At 36.5% G+C, this 14999-nt stretch overlaps 1 protein-coding gene across 3 annotated transcripts in view; it reads right to left on the bottom strand.

Annotated features, from left to right (window-relative positions):
* IFT57 (intraflagellar transport 57) overlaps positions 1-14999 on the bottom strand; it is a 58164-nt gene that overhangs the window by 34600 nt on the left and 8565 nt on the right. For all 3 annotated transcript variants that reach the window (XR_002337925.1, XR_002337924.1, XM_021070455.1), the window contains exons 4-5: positions 14467-14557; positions 9541-9609 (exon numbers count right to left, since the gene is read on the bottom strand). Coding sequence is in view for 1 of the 3 variants with exons in the window: in XM_021070455.1 (XP_020926114.1) it covers positions 9541-9609; positions 14467-14557 (160 nt within the window). In the remaining 2 variants the exon portion in view is untranslated. The remainder of the gene's footprint in view (positions 1-9540; positions 9610-14466; positions 14558-14999) is intronic.

Raw genomic sequence — 14999 nt, 5'->3', positions numbered from 1 at the left:
TTTTATGAACTCTGCACTACTTCATGAATTTATTTTTGTTAGTATCATAATTTTTTTCAGACTTAAAAAAATTACACAACTAGCACAAAGAATTCACATATATACCTGTCATCCAGATTCCTAAACGGTTTTTAGCATCTTACATGACCTCAGGGCAAATATGCCTAAAGGGATATAATGTTTATATCTGAGTGCTGAGATCTGAAGACACTTTCAATTTTTTTCATTGTCCTTTTTTGTGATTCAACTAAAAAACCACAAAGGAGGAGTTCCTGCTGTAGTACAGCAGAAATGAATTCAACTAGTGTCTATGAGGACACAGGTTTGATCCCCTGCCTCACTCAGTGGTTTGGGGATCTGGCGTTGCTGTGAGCTGTGGTGTAGGTCACAGACATGGCTTGGATCCCATGTCGCTGTGGTGTAGAATGGCAGCTGCAGCTCCGATTCGACTGCTAGCCTGGGAACTTTCATATGTCGTGGATGTGGCTCTAAAAAGCAAAAAAACAAAAACAAAAACAAATGAAAAACCCACAAAGGTATTCACTTTATTCTTTTTAAAAGAATAAAGGGGAGTTCCCGTAGTGGCTTAGTGGTTAACAAATCCAACTAGGAACCATGAGGGATCCAGTGTTGCCATGAGCTGTGGTGTAGGTCACAGATGCGGCTTGGATCCTGTGTTGCTGTGGCTGTGGTGTAGGCCGGCAGCTACAGCTCTGATTAGACCCCTAGCCTGGGAACCTCCATATGCTGCGGGTGTGGCCCTGGAAAAGACAAAAAAGACACACACACACAAAGAATAAAGTAATAAAGTTTTTTTTTAATAAAAACAAGTAAAAATGTAAGTTTGATTAACTTCCAAAACTAGCTGATATAGGTGGTAAATGCTTTAGGCATTTGGATAAGAGAGAAGTACATTTTAATGGTGATGGTGAGATTTAAGTTTAACTTTACAAGGATGTCTGGGATGGAAACAGGCAGAAGAGGCAAGCCAAGTGTTTATATAGCCAAGAAAGCATCATAAGCCAAAATACTGAAATAGGAATGAACATGGCTTGTGAAGATCACATGAGAAGAGAGACCAGGGGCTTAAAACAGAGAACATTGGGAAGCAAAAACAATTCAATATACTGTGTAAGACTTAGAAGCTATGCCGAGGAATGTGAATTTTGTCCTCTAAGTCAGAGAACAGGCAAAGAAAAGTTATAAACAAGGTAAAGAGACTTTACAAAACAAATCTTTATTTAGTGCCTACTATATAGCAGGTATTGTTCTACTCCAGGGACAATGAATAAAATGCTAAGAATCCTCATAAGAAAATATTCTAGTTATGTTTTATGAAGGTTTATGGGTTATAAATTTGTGGGTTGTAGGATTAAATGGGGCTGGAGTAACACAGGGAGGTTACCACTAAAAAAGCAGAATTTGAGCTAAACCTTGAACACTGAAGAGTCAGGTAGAGAGACAATAGGAAGGTACTTTAGGTAACAGACAAAGGAAAAGAAGATGGGCTGGGATGAGAGCAGATATACTCATGATGTGTTTGAAACCTATGAGAGGACCCATTCACCTGGAAAAAAGTTATCCCAGCAGAAGAAAATAAAGTTGGGTATGTGGACAGCTGTCAAATAGTTAATGGTTTTGAAAGCCGGACCCAAAATTTATTGTTTATAATCTGTCTAAATGGACCTGTAGGTAATGAAAAGCCACCAAAAGTTACTGAACTCAGAATGATTTGACAAAAACCATGTTTTGGTAAGATGAAAAATATTTTGGAAAAGGGCTGGAGTAGGGGAGATGAATATGAGAGAAATTTCAAAGGCAGCATTCACAGGTCTTGGTAACTAACTAGATGTTCTGTATGAAAATGAATCATTAGTCAACTATTCAAAGCACTAACACTCCTAGGGGTGGATGGGTGGAGGTGGGTGTATTTAAAGAATGTAGGTTTATAGAGGACTGAAAAAAGCACACATTCTGGGTACTCATGTAATACACTGAATTACATAATAAATACCTGCTATTTGTGTTGACTTAGGAAACGCCACCTATCCATGTATAAAATGATAGCTCTCAAATGATTCCTGGAAAAAAAATCACTGTATTACTTTTTGTTAAATTTTCCTTAATTATTTTTGTAGGGGAGACCCTATGTGACAGCACATTGAGTCCAGTGGGCCTTCAATAATAATCCATGTGACAGATTATGAACATAAAGCCATGCTATCATCAGAGCTTCCTAATTTACATTAAAATGCAACCTTCTTGATAAGTTACATGCTATGTAAGTTTCTTACTCAAAACTACTCATGGCAATCTAGCAATTTATTTGTATTGAGAGATTGGGGCGTTTTCTATTCTCCTACAGTACCTAAGAATGTTTGTAGCTAATTCCAATCTCCAAGGGTGGATAATGGTACAAATGAGAAATATATCAAATGTATATTCTATGCCAGCTCCTGGCTAGGTGTGGCCCTCAAGTTCTATTAATCGTAAAACAATCCTGGGTTGAACTGCGTCCCCATTTAATGGGCCAGAAAGCTGCATTACAGAGAGGATAAATCAGTATGACCAGGTGGCTAGTGACGTGTGGTCAGGATTTTAACTAAGCCTGCTGTTCTACTGTAGCTTCGACCTGGAAGGTATGGACTCAGGTCTGGAGGGGACCTTGAAAAGTCCTTGCTTCCTACTTCTTCCTAGGCTCACAATAAAACCAGGATGGAAATAAGGATCTTTCTTTCCTATTTCATGTGTGGATTCAAAAGCTACACTACAGATCAAGTAAAACTCTCTTTTGCACCCAGAAAGAACGGCTGTTTGAGCCTCCTCTGAGCAGTGAGGAGTATAGCTTTTTTTCTCTAACCTACATTTCCTATTCACCTCCAGATGTAAAACTGATGGGGTGGTACAGGTTAGTTACCAGAGAAATAAAAGCATTCACTCAGCCATAATGCATTCCATCACACTCAAACATGTGCGTTTTAATTGTTTCTCCTGTGAAATACCGACTACAGACTTTTGATAGTCACAGCAGAGAGAGGAGAACTCACACCCAAAGTGTTTTAGGAAAGGGGAAGAAAAAACATTTTCTTTGAGCAAGAATCAGAAACAATGGTAACGAGCAGGAATCAGAAAAAGTGGTAACCTATGGGGCAAGTTAAGTTGTAGACCAGTATTTTTTTCCTGGATTACTCTGAAAGGACATTTTGTTGAAAAGTAAAGTGTAAATCATATGTAAAATGGAGAAAATGTGAAGATTTAAGATATTAACCAAAGTAGATCTATCTTCTTTCCTTTTTTGATTACAATACTGCAGACCTGCCACCATGACACCCTAAACTAAAACTGAAATGATTTTTATTCTAAGCCCAGAGTTTTACTTCCTTACAGCTTTTGCTTTTTAAGCTAAAAATTCTCTCATTCTTGGTACAATGAATTTTTTGCTAAGTAATTAAAAACCAATTGTGTTTAAACCTTTTGAGATAGTTGGTTTTATGCTGTATAACTCGGAATTTGGATTCTAAACCCTCAAATTTAGCATCTCAAGGAAGAATGGTATCTATGGCATGTTTGAAAAAATGTTTTGAAATGAAGTGATGGGCATTTAAAAATAGAATTCAGAGAGCGCACAGCTTCCCTCCCATCTTTTTTTCGCTGGGGGAGAAGAATGACACATCTGCATTATGCTGCCAGAACACTACTGCTGTGATTCTATTGAGTTTCAGAATGGAGGGGAGCTACAAAGACCACTCATAATTACAGCATAGTTACCGTGAAAATGCAGGCAGTTTCCAATCGGCATACTCAAGTTTGAACTAGAAATTACCAGAACACTTGCCCAATACCTTGCCATCAGAGCCTTCCTTCCCTGCTCCCACTCCTCGAGTCTCCCAATGTTCTACTGCACCCCTAGCTATCACAGGCTCTGTCCAACTGTCAGAGCTTTAATACAGCACTGGGGCCTTCCCCTGTGACCAGGGTGGCTTTCCCTCAATTTTAGATTTCAAGAACATTCAGAAATCAGAGGGACTGAGAAAATGTAGAAATTTGTGGGCTAGCCTTGAAGACTAATATCCATCCACATTTTTTTTTCTTTCTAAGAAAAAACTCAAAATTCAAATAACTAACCTGCAAATCAAACTCTGGAAAATAAAGCCATCCCTCACTAATTGCAGGAGCAATTTTCTTGCAAAGTACAGGCATAACTCAGAGATATTGTGGCTTTGGTGCCAGATAACCTCAATAAAGTGACTACCACAGTAAAGTGTGAGTCAAACAAATTTTTTGGCTTCCCTGTGCATATAAAAGATATATTTACAATATACTGTAGTCAGTTAAGTGTGCAATAGCATTAGGTCTAAAAAATAATGTATATAATTTAGTTAAAAATATTTTGTTGCTAAAAAGTGCTAACCACTATCTCAGCCTTCAGCAAGTCATAGTAGTAATAGCAAAGATCACTGGTCACAAAGTGTCAGAAGAAATATAATAATAATGAAAAAGTTTGAAACATTTCAAGAATTACCAAAATAGGACACAGATGAAGTGAGCAAAAACTATTGGAAAAATGGCCCCAATAGACTTGCTCGATAAAGGGTTGCCATAAACCTTCCATTTGTTTAAAAAACAAACAAACAAACCCCCCACCCCCCACGATGTCTGCAAAGTGCAATAAAGCAAAGTGCAACAAAATGACATCTGCCTGTATTGTTGGTAAAATCATAGCGGGGTAGGAGAATTAGAGGAGGAAGTCATGCTAAAAATGGCTTTGAAATAAATTTTTTAAACCTCTAAATAAATAAATATTTTGAAAAACATCTGCTTCCAAACAACCCAATATCGTCATTGTAACATTCACCATCAATAGGAGCCAACATTTTCTTCTTAGAACAGGATGAAACACTGCTGCTGTGTCCTGATTTGATCAGGCAGGCATTTCCAAGTCTAGTCAATAGGCACACAGTATCTCTTTAAATAGTCTTCAACTTAGCAGTTACAGGCTTCAATATGTTGTGGTAGTCAGGGAACTGGACCTCTATGTCTTCCTTCCAGGAAGGACTTGCGCTCAGTGTCAGGGAAGGCGGCCAGCAGGCAGCTTCCTGCTGTCAGCTCCCTTGGGCTTTGTCCCACCTGCAGAGCCACCTCACCTGGGGTGCACCCTTCCCAGGGCAGCCTGCCTCCAGTGACTGCGCCCAGGAGGCAACACTTCTCCACAGCTCCTCATCAGGTTGGCCAAGGCTTTGTCAAGGCCTGAAATGCTGCTTGACCTCTACCTTAGCTCAGTTCTGCCTCCTTAACCCATCCTTTCACCATAAACACCTTGTACCCCAAACTCTGTCTCAATGTCCACTTCTAGAGAACACAACTCGCAACATAGGTCGTTTTCATTTACCTTTTCTTTTGCTCCATTTACCACAAATCTCAGAAAAATGCTTGTGTAGATCCAGCTTCTTGAATTATTATGATACTTACGAGCATACTCTTCAGGGTCTAGATTTTGCTTTATTTAATGAAAAGAAATACTACATAGAAGAGGACCCAATGATTTATTTGCTAAGAGGTCCTTTTCTATATGAAGATTAAACTAGACTTTCTTATAAAATTATAAATATAAAATAGCATTCATTCATGCATGTATTCTTTCAATATTATTCAATATTGAGCACTTCCTACACAACAGGCACAGGTGAAAAAGCTGTTTAAAAAGCTTCTGCTCTAGAGGAATTTGCATTCTACTGGTTGAGATAGAAAATCAACAAATGAGATGAAGACAATGCCAGGTTCTATGAAGAACAATAGAGCAGGCGGAAGGGATAGAGAATGAGAAGCATCCATGGTTTTAAAACCACAGGTAGAGAGGGATGGCTGTAAGGCACACATCGCTGGGCTGGCACAGTCACATACACATTTCGTACATCAATTTCCTAGATAGTATCCATCATTCTTGTTCTGGAGAAGAATTCATAACATCAACTTTTCTAAAATACTATTTCTTCTGCATTGTGAGCCTACCTGCTGCATGAAACATAAAATCTTAAATCTGTGTTACTAACCTATACAGCCATTCTGTCTTAGGAAAAGAGCAGCCTGGGCCATCACAAGCTACAGTCAGATACAGCTGTCTCAGGCAGATGGCTTTGGTGGGCAACATCATAAACTTGCCAGATTTTTTAAAATATGAAAGGGCTTTCTGCCTCATTAGTACTTCATGGTTGACCATCTACAAACACCTGGTGTTCAAACTTCTTTCACTTGTGAAAATGCAACCATATATAGTCTTAGCTCAAAAAGGTGTATATTATATAATCTTTCTCTAAAGGCTCTAATATCTAGAAACGTATAAAGCCACAGGCAGGGGGAAAAAACTCATCTTTATACAGCTTAATTAAAAAGAAAATTTGAGATCATGACCAATAGGGACTTAGAGTAGCAGCAGAGGCAAATTACTTTGCTCCTTCTGAATACTCAAGCTACTCTGTCCAGTGGGGATCTCAGGTGGCCTTTACAGGCCTCTATTTACACCATCAATATAATAATTAATAACACAAATAATAAAAGCCCTAAATATAAGGCCAGATACTATAAAACTCCTAGAGGAAAACAGAGGCAGAATGCTCTTTGACATAAACCACAGCAACATCTTATTTGATCCACCTCCTAGAATAATGACAATAAAGACACAAATAAACCAATGGGACCCACTTAACGCAAAAGCTTTTGCACAGCAAAGGAAACCATTAAAAAAAGGAAAAGACAACCCACAGAATGGGAGAAAATCTTTTCAAACAATGCAACTGACAAGGGCCTAATCTCAAAAATATACAAACAACTCATACAACTCAACAACAACAACAACAAAACAATCCAGTTGAAAAATGGGCAGGAGACCTAAACAGACAGTTCTCCAAAGAGGACATATGGATGGCCAACAGGCATGAAAAAATGCTCAACATCACTAATTATTGGAAAAATGCAAATCAAAACTACAATAAGGTACCACCTCTCAACATTCAGAATGGCCATCATTAACAAATCAACAAATAACAAATGCTGGAGAGGGTGTGGAGAAAAGGGTACCCTCCTTCATGTAGGTGGGAATCAATTGGTACAACCACAATGGAAAACAGTATTGAGGTACCTCTGAAAATTAAATATAGAACTACCATACGATCCAGCAATCCCACTCCTGGGCATATATCTGGACAAAACTTTTATTGAAAAAGATACATGCACCCCTATGTTCATTGCAGTGCTATTCACAACAGCCAAGACATGGAAACAACCTAAATGTCCATCAACAAATGGATTAAGATGATGTGGTACACGTATACAGTGGAATATTACTCAGCCATAAAAAGATAGAGATCTCGTACTAAGTGAAGTAAGCCAGAAAGAAAAAGACAAATATCATATGATATCACTTATTTGTATAATCTAAACTATGGCACAGATGACCCTATCTACAAAATAGAAACAGATCACAGCTAAGGAAAGCAGACTTGTGGTTCCCAGGAGGGGAGGAAGGAGGGAGTGGGCTGGATGGGCAGTTTGGTGTTTTGGGATACAAACTGTTATATCTGGAATGGAAGGGCAATGGGGTCCTACTGTACAGCACAGGGAATTGTATGTGATTTGGTCTCTTTGCTGCACAACAGAAATTGAGGCAACATTGTAAATCAACTATACTTTAACAAAAAAAAAAAACTATTACTGTAATCTAAAAAAACAACAGCTTCTTTCTAAGAATAACTGTGTATGCATCTCTATTTTTGTTTTTTCTTCATATTTTAGAACTTTGTCATCACATCGTCAACACATACAGGAATACCAAGCACCACAGTGTTCTTGTTAAAGGTAGGAATCAAATCATACCTACCCCGTTGAACCCATTTTATAAGGTAAAGGGGTAAAAGCAATAGATGAGAGTTTGGAGGAACTGAGTTCAAATTAAGCCACTGTAATTTATTAGCTTTTTAAAAGATTGAACGGTCCCAACGTTATACATTTCAGTTTTTGTATCTATAAAATAGAGATAACATCCACTCGAATACCTTATAAGGTCAGTAAAGGATGTGTTTTCATGTACTTTGAAAACCACAAAGTGATCTCCAAATGTATTACAATTAAAATTTATTTGGATTTAAATGTTAACCTATTATTCTGAAATAATTTTCAATTGAACAACAAAAATACATTCATTCAAGAAGCATTAATTCGGTTATCTTCTGTGTTATACCATGGAGAATATAAAAAAAAAGGTAGTTATCTCTGTTAGCAAGGAGCTTATACAAGTCAGATTTGAAAGAAGGAATGGGAAGGGAAGGTATGATTTTGGTTCTTGCCAACACTTACTGAGCATTTTGTATGTGCCAGATATTATAAATGCTTTATATGTAGAACTTCTTTTAATCTTTAAAAACCCTATAAAAAGGTTTTTTTAAAGGTAATATTTTTATCCTCATTTTATATATGAGGAAGATGAGGCACAAGAAATTTGAAAACCTGCCTAGTAAGTGTTAAAAAGTGTTAAGTCAATACATACACTCAGGCAAGTTAACCACAATGTTATAGTACATCTCGAGTTGGGCGGAAGACACACACATATCATCAATAATAGTTATTAATTCTGACTAATACTTAGGCAGTGAATGTAAGTAAAAAGACCAGTTTCAAGTAGGGTGGCCAAGGAAGCCTTCATATGAACACAAAACTAGATCCAAACTTGTTTGTAAAATTTAGACAAGAAAAATTAAATAAAGGACAAACAAGATTAAGTTCCATAGATACTTGATAAGTATTACCATATTGAAATATAGCATATATATAAGACAATACAAAAGTCTCACATACTTTTATATATATATATATATATATATATATTTATTTATTTATTTATTTTCCCACTGTACAGCAAGGGGGTCAGGTTATCCTTACATGTATACATTACAATTACATTTTTTCCCCCACCCTTTCTTAGTCTCACATACTTTTAAAAGATCTCATTGAGTGGGTTCTCTTTTAAAGACTAGATTTACTTCCTAATTAAGACAGAGCAAATTGTAAATCAACTGTAATAAAAAAATCTTTAAAAAAGAGCAAAAATTGACTTAAAGCAATGTCTGACTTCCTACCCAATATACCATTCTTAACATAATCCATTTTATTTCAAAAATTATCATTTAGGTATTTTCCTATACTCAAGACTATTTAATACTGGCCATTATAATGGAAAATAACTTAAAGTTGAATTATATATGTCTTTCCATAATTAAAAATGACATAAGGCAAATCAATGATTTCCAGTTTATATGAGAAGCACTGTGTTGATTTTCCATGATATGTAAAAGAGGCTACCCTACTTGCTCCTCTGAATTTTATATTTGCTATAATTACAATGTTTTATAGATAGAAAAGCAGTTTTGGAGCTACTTTTCAAATGACACACACAAAAAAATGGCCAATAGTAGTTTCTATTTGTTTCAGTTTCCAGCAGGACACATGTACTGACCGTTTGCTGGTCCTCAGTGTACCCATGTAACTTACCAAGCGATAGGTCTGAGCCTTCAAAACATTGAGATCAATAAAGTTTTCTTCATTGTCTGTTTCCTCTTCCTTAGGAAAATAAAAGAGTTGAAAAGTTAATAATTATAGAAGTTGCAATTTAAAAAATGTATTTCCAGATTTCACATACTTAACATGCCAAGATTAAAAGAAAGACTAAGGCAGGAAAGGGTATTTAAGAGTCTAGTGGTGTTCATAAAGTAGGGCATAATGTTACTAGCAGCTTAGCTGTTTTTTGAGGTTTTGATGATATCCTTTAAAAACAGCATCTTTTTCTTATAGTCACTAAAGAAAAGAAAAAAAGAGAAAGAAGGATGACGTTGCTGTAAAACTAGGGATATGTAAACCTAAGAACAGAATAAGAAACAGCCCCTAGTGATATATCTGAAACAGAAATACTGGAAGGAGTTAATGAATATTTTGAGTAACACAACTAAAATGAAGAAAAATGAGAGGTTAACAGATACAGAGTATTCTCACCTGCTCCAGAGACCAATCACATTAATACATATTTTTGCTGTCTCATCTCTTATATGCTCAAGTCTAAAGATATTAAATATTAAATCTAACAACATAAAAAATATATTTGTAAGGTATTAACTTTGTATCTTAGATATTAACTATCTAAAAGAATAGTTCAGGTAGATTCCAAGCTGGTTCTGATTCCTAGCCCAAAGATATGGGGGATGGGGTCAGAGGTGACCCTTTGAGAAGCAATCCTCTCCCCAATATACAATAAATATGGAGTCTGAGCAGGTTCTATAAGCTCATAGGACAAAACGTTAGCTCCACTTTCTCTTCAACTGTCTTTTTGGTAACAAGTGATACAGTAGGTGAAACAAATTTAACAAGAATATCTAAATGTAGGACATGGTGACAGAACCAATGGAGCTTGGCCCTCAAGAAAAACAAAACAAAACAAAGAACCAGATAGGTGTTGTTTGGTGGCCACTTTCACATGTAGAGTTGTACAAAAGCTGCCGTGGTAGATTTCAAAGATAATTCTTATCTTTAAGCACTCAGAAATATGTAAGACAGTGGTTCTAGAAATGTAGTTCTTAGACTAGCATCAGCAGCAGCATCACCTGCCAGCTAGTGAGAATACAAACTCTAAGGCTCCATCACAGATCTACTCAGAAACTCTGAGAGTAAAGGGCCACTAAGGTAGGATGGGAGAACCATGCTAATCTTTGGGGAACCAGAAAGATTTTAGTAAAATATGAAACAATACAAAGGCAGATTCCATACACTCAAGTGACGTTTACTTTTTTAGGGATGGGGGCAGTGGGGCATAGAGGTGTAGACAAAACTGATCTGTTTACATCTCAAATCTTAAGCATATAGGCAGATGTATACCTTTGAGAAACAGCTCAGTCTATCCTGTGTTTGCACTAATGATGGGCTACTTAACCAGAGCAAAGGACTGCAATGCTAATGACTCTGCCCATGGGAGAAGAAACAAGTTTATAATGCTTTTACAATAATCTAATCAGTACTGTTTACATAGCAGATCAATAAAGACTTGTTGAATTGTGGTGGACTGAACACGAACAGGCAAAAAGCTTTAATAGTAGGTAATAGAAAAAGGATTTAAGTTACTAAATATTAAGAAAGTATTCAAAGAGAGTTTGAATATAAACAGGCTAAAAAAACAGTTTTAAAATAAATTAAGAGGATTTTAATCTCAGTAATTTAGAAGGCACTCAACATTTCCTGTCATTTCTTTGCCTAATATGTATCTTCTTAATTCTCTTACTGCCAGTTGTTAAGGGTATGATTATACGCTATGACAACATTCTGGGAGAATATTCTGTGCCATGACCCCAATCCTCCCTTCCTTTCTCTCTCCCCCTTTTTCTTTCTTTGCAGTTATCAACATGTCCTATCTTGATCTGGCCAGTCTAAAATTCAGTTTTAGAATTTGAAGGTTTTGAGTTTCTAGGTGATTACAGAAGAACTTTGTCAAAAATGACCTTTACCTTCCTTGAGCTACCCCACAAACCCTGGCAACAAAATGAAATAATATCCCACCACTCTCATCCAAAGGCTTTTTGGCACTGATTCAGCTCATCTTAGCAAGAGCAATGGGAGAGATAAGAGGGCTCCTTGGAGTAATATGACAATAAGGAAGAAAGAAAAGAAGAAATTCAAGAGACATGATGTAAGGGAACAGCCTCAGAGGCAACCCTTTGAGGAAAGCCTGCGGCTTGGTCTTGTGACATAGAAGGTCTTTACCTCACGGCTGGCATGACATGTATGAAGAGGCTCCTTTCAAATTTGTTTCTCTAATTTATACAAACAATAATGCTGCTTTGAACCTTAAATGGATCTCAGAAAAAAATAGCCATAATTTCTAAAAGTTAAAAGCAATGTGTTGATAAGATTTTTGGTCAAATATTTAATGAACATCTATTATGCACCACATACTTCAAAATAAACTGGACATACAAAAAAAGTACAAAATTGGTTTCTGCTCTCATAGAGTTTTCTTTTTTCATTTTTTTCCCTGACTGGCAGTTGTGAGTTACAGGTCTTTGAAGCTAAATGTTGAGGCACTAGGACCAGGTATCTGTAGATAAACTATTAACTAGTAACTAATATAAACTAAGAAGATGAGGAAAATACCTGAGTAAAATAAATGAGATGAACAATTGGGACTATGTGAGAACTTGAAATTTTCTGAGCCTGAATGGAAAGATCTACTACACAAAGAATAAAGTCTGAACTCCTTAAAATGCCTCAAATGATTTGGACCTGGATTTGTTTTCCCAGTTAATCTCAAGTCACCCTCCCCCTCACATAGAAGATCTGGCCACATGGTTTTCTCTTGGTTCCTTGGTCACGCTAAGCTCCCTCCCGCTTCAAAGTTTTTGTACAGGCAGTACCACCAGGGTCTTGCCCAGTGGGCCTGCTACATAGCAAATGCTCAATAAGCACGAGTGACTACATTTTAACTTTACCTTTTAAAATTTTATCACATTAATCACTTACATGTGGAATCTAAAATATGGCACACACGAACCTATCTACAAAACAGGAATGGACTCAAAGACATAGAGAATGGATTAGTGGTTGGCGAGGGGGATGGGGAAAGGAGTGGGATAGACTGGGAGTCTGGGGTTAGTAGATGCAAACTCTTACATTTAGAATGGATAAGCAATGTGATCCTGCTGCACAGCACAGGAAACTATATTCCTGTGGGTCTCTTGGGATAGACCACGATGGTAGAGAATATAAGAAAGGGAATGTATATAGATGTATGACTGGATCACTTGGCTGTACAGCAGAAATTGGTACAACACTGTAAATCAACTATACTTTTATTAAAACAAACTTATCACATTAAAAAAGATTGTTTTTAAATTGATTAGTTTTACACTTTTTTTTCCTTCTATAGATAGCAGGGTCATCTTTTTATATGCATGGTTGAAAATATTTATACTACTGATAAAATACATGTTAAAAACTTCGAAGGTACAAAGAAACATAGAAAAGAAAATAATCATCCATAATCCTGCTACCCATATGTAGCTAATGCTAATATATTTATAATTATTTTTCCTTTTCTGCATATTTTACATAGTTGAGTTTATGCATATAGGATAAGTTACCATCCCCATGTCACTAACATTTCTTATAAACAATTTTTACAGGTTATATAATATTCTATTGTCTGGATGTAGTCTAATTTATTTAATGGTTATTTTCAGCATTCACTATAAAATAATACAGTGATTAATAGCTTTGCAGAATACAGTAGCTAAAAAAATTACTTTTAAGCTGAAATATAGAATGTATTTAGTATTCATTGATTCAAAAAACCATCTGAAAAATTTAATTGGTTTATGACAGTAAAATACACTATAAAGTTTTTCTTCCTGCCATTTTAATTTCCTAAAACACGAGGGTAAATCTGTCTCTGGTTCTGAGAAAGAGCTCTTTGTCTCTACCATTTTCGTAGTCTAGTCAGTTGTAGAGAGGTGATCACTTAGCTTCACTGTAGATAGAATGTTAAGAATGGAAATAAGCCCAGAAGCTGGCAAATAATTTAAATAATGTTGGTATTTGTAAGTATTTTTTTTTTTTTTTTTTGGCTGCACCTGTCGCACATGGAAGTTCCCAGGCAGGCCAGGGATTGAACACATGCCACAGCAGTGACCTGAGGTGCTACAGTGACAATGCTGCATTCTTAACCTGCTGCGCCACAAGGGAATTCCTGTATTTTTTTTTTTTTTTTTTTTTTTAAGGCTGCATGTGTGGCATATGAAAACTCCCAGGCTAGGGGTTGAAGCAGAGCTAGAGCTGCTGGCCACAGCAACACAGGATCCAAGCCGCATCTGTGACCTACACCACAGCTCACGGCAATGCTGGATCCTTAATCCACTGAGTGAGGCCAGGGATTGAACCTATATCCTCATGGATACTAGTAGGATTTGTTTATGCTGTGCCACAATGGGAGCTCCCCCGTAAGTATTTTTTAAAGTTTCTCAGGGTAGTATTCATCCTAATTTTAGAAGCATAAAGGAACTCCTGAGAAATGAAAGATATTCTTATGAAGCAGAATGTATATCCTAATTCTATTGGTCTCTTCTAAGTTCTTTATGGCCTATTTAAGACCACGAATGGTTGTTAATAAAATGTCTCCTCATATAACTAGTGGTCTACTATTTCCTGTCTACAGCGAAGAACTTTTGCTAAAATTCAGACTGCAATCATTAGAGAACATGAGCATTAGCTTAACCAAAGTTATGTTAAAGTTAACTGATACTTGGCCCTCCATTCAAAAGCTTTTCTTCTTTAGAAACAGTGAAATAAAATGTACGCTGGAAAATGGAAGTCTAGGGGAATTGAGAGAAGGGGAACAGATCCAAAGGAGAAAATGAACAAAAAGTTCAGAAACAAACATACCACAAATTCTTCATCCACTTTATTTAATGTTAATTCTGCATCATCTTCCGCAACAGTTTCTTCTTCTAATTCTTCCACTGGGTATGTTGGTCTAAAATAACAAGAATTAGTATCAGATGAGAGTTAAAAACAGGACAAAAGGGCATAATGTGAATATTAAGGATCCCTCTCGCCAGTTCTGGCCCTTTTTCACCTCCCACCTTTCCATAATCACTGCTAAGTGCTTCATAATCCTTAAACTTTCTATATAAAGAAGCAAAAATATTTATCTCCAAATTTGAAAAATTAAATTTACATAAATGGGATGATACCATACATACTGTTAGCCAACCTACTTTCTTCACTTATTAATGCATCACATTTTTAAGTACATATTCAGTTGACCCTTGAACAGGATGGGTTTGATCAGTATGGGTCTACTTACACACAGATTTTTTTTTCAATTGTAAATACCACGTTACCACACAATTCATGGTAGGTTGAATCTGTGGATGTGGAACTGTAGATAGGGAGGAACTGCTTATAAGAAAGCC

Source organism: Sus scrofa, chromosome 13 (genome assembly GCF_000003025.6).
Source record: "Sus scrofa isolate TJ Tabasco breed Duroc chromosome 13, Sscrofa11.1, whole genome shotgun sequence".
NCBI lineage: Eukaryota > Metazoa > Chordata > Mammalia > Artiodactyla > Suidae > Sus > Sus scrofa.
This window is presented reverse-complemented; position numbering and strand designations above follow the sequence as displayed.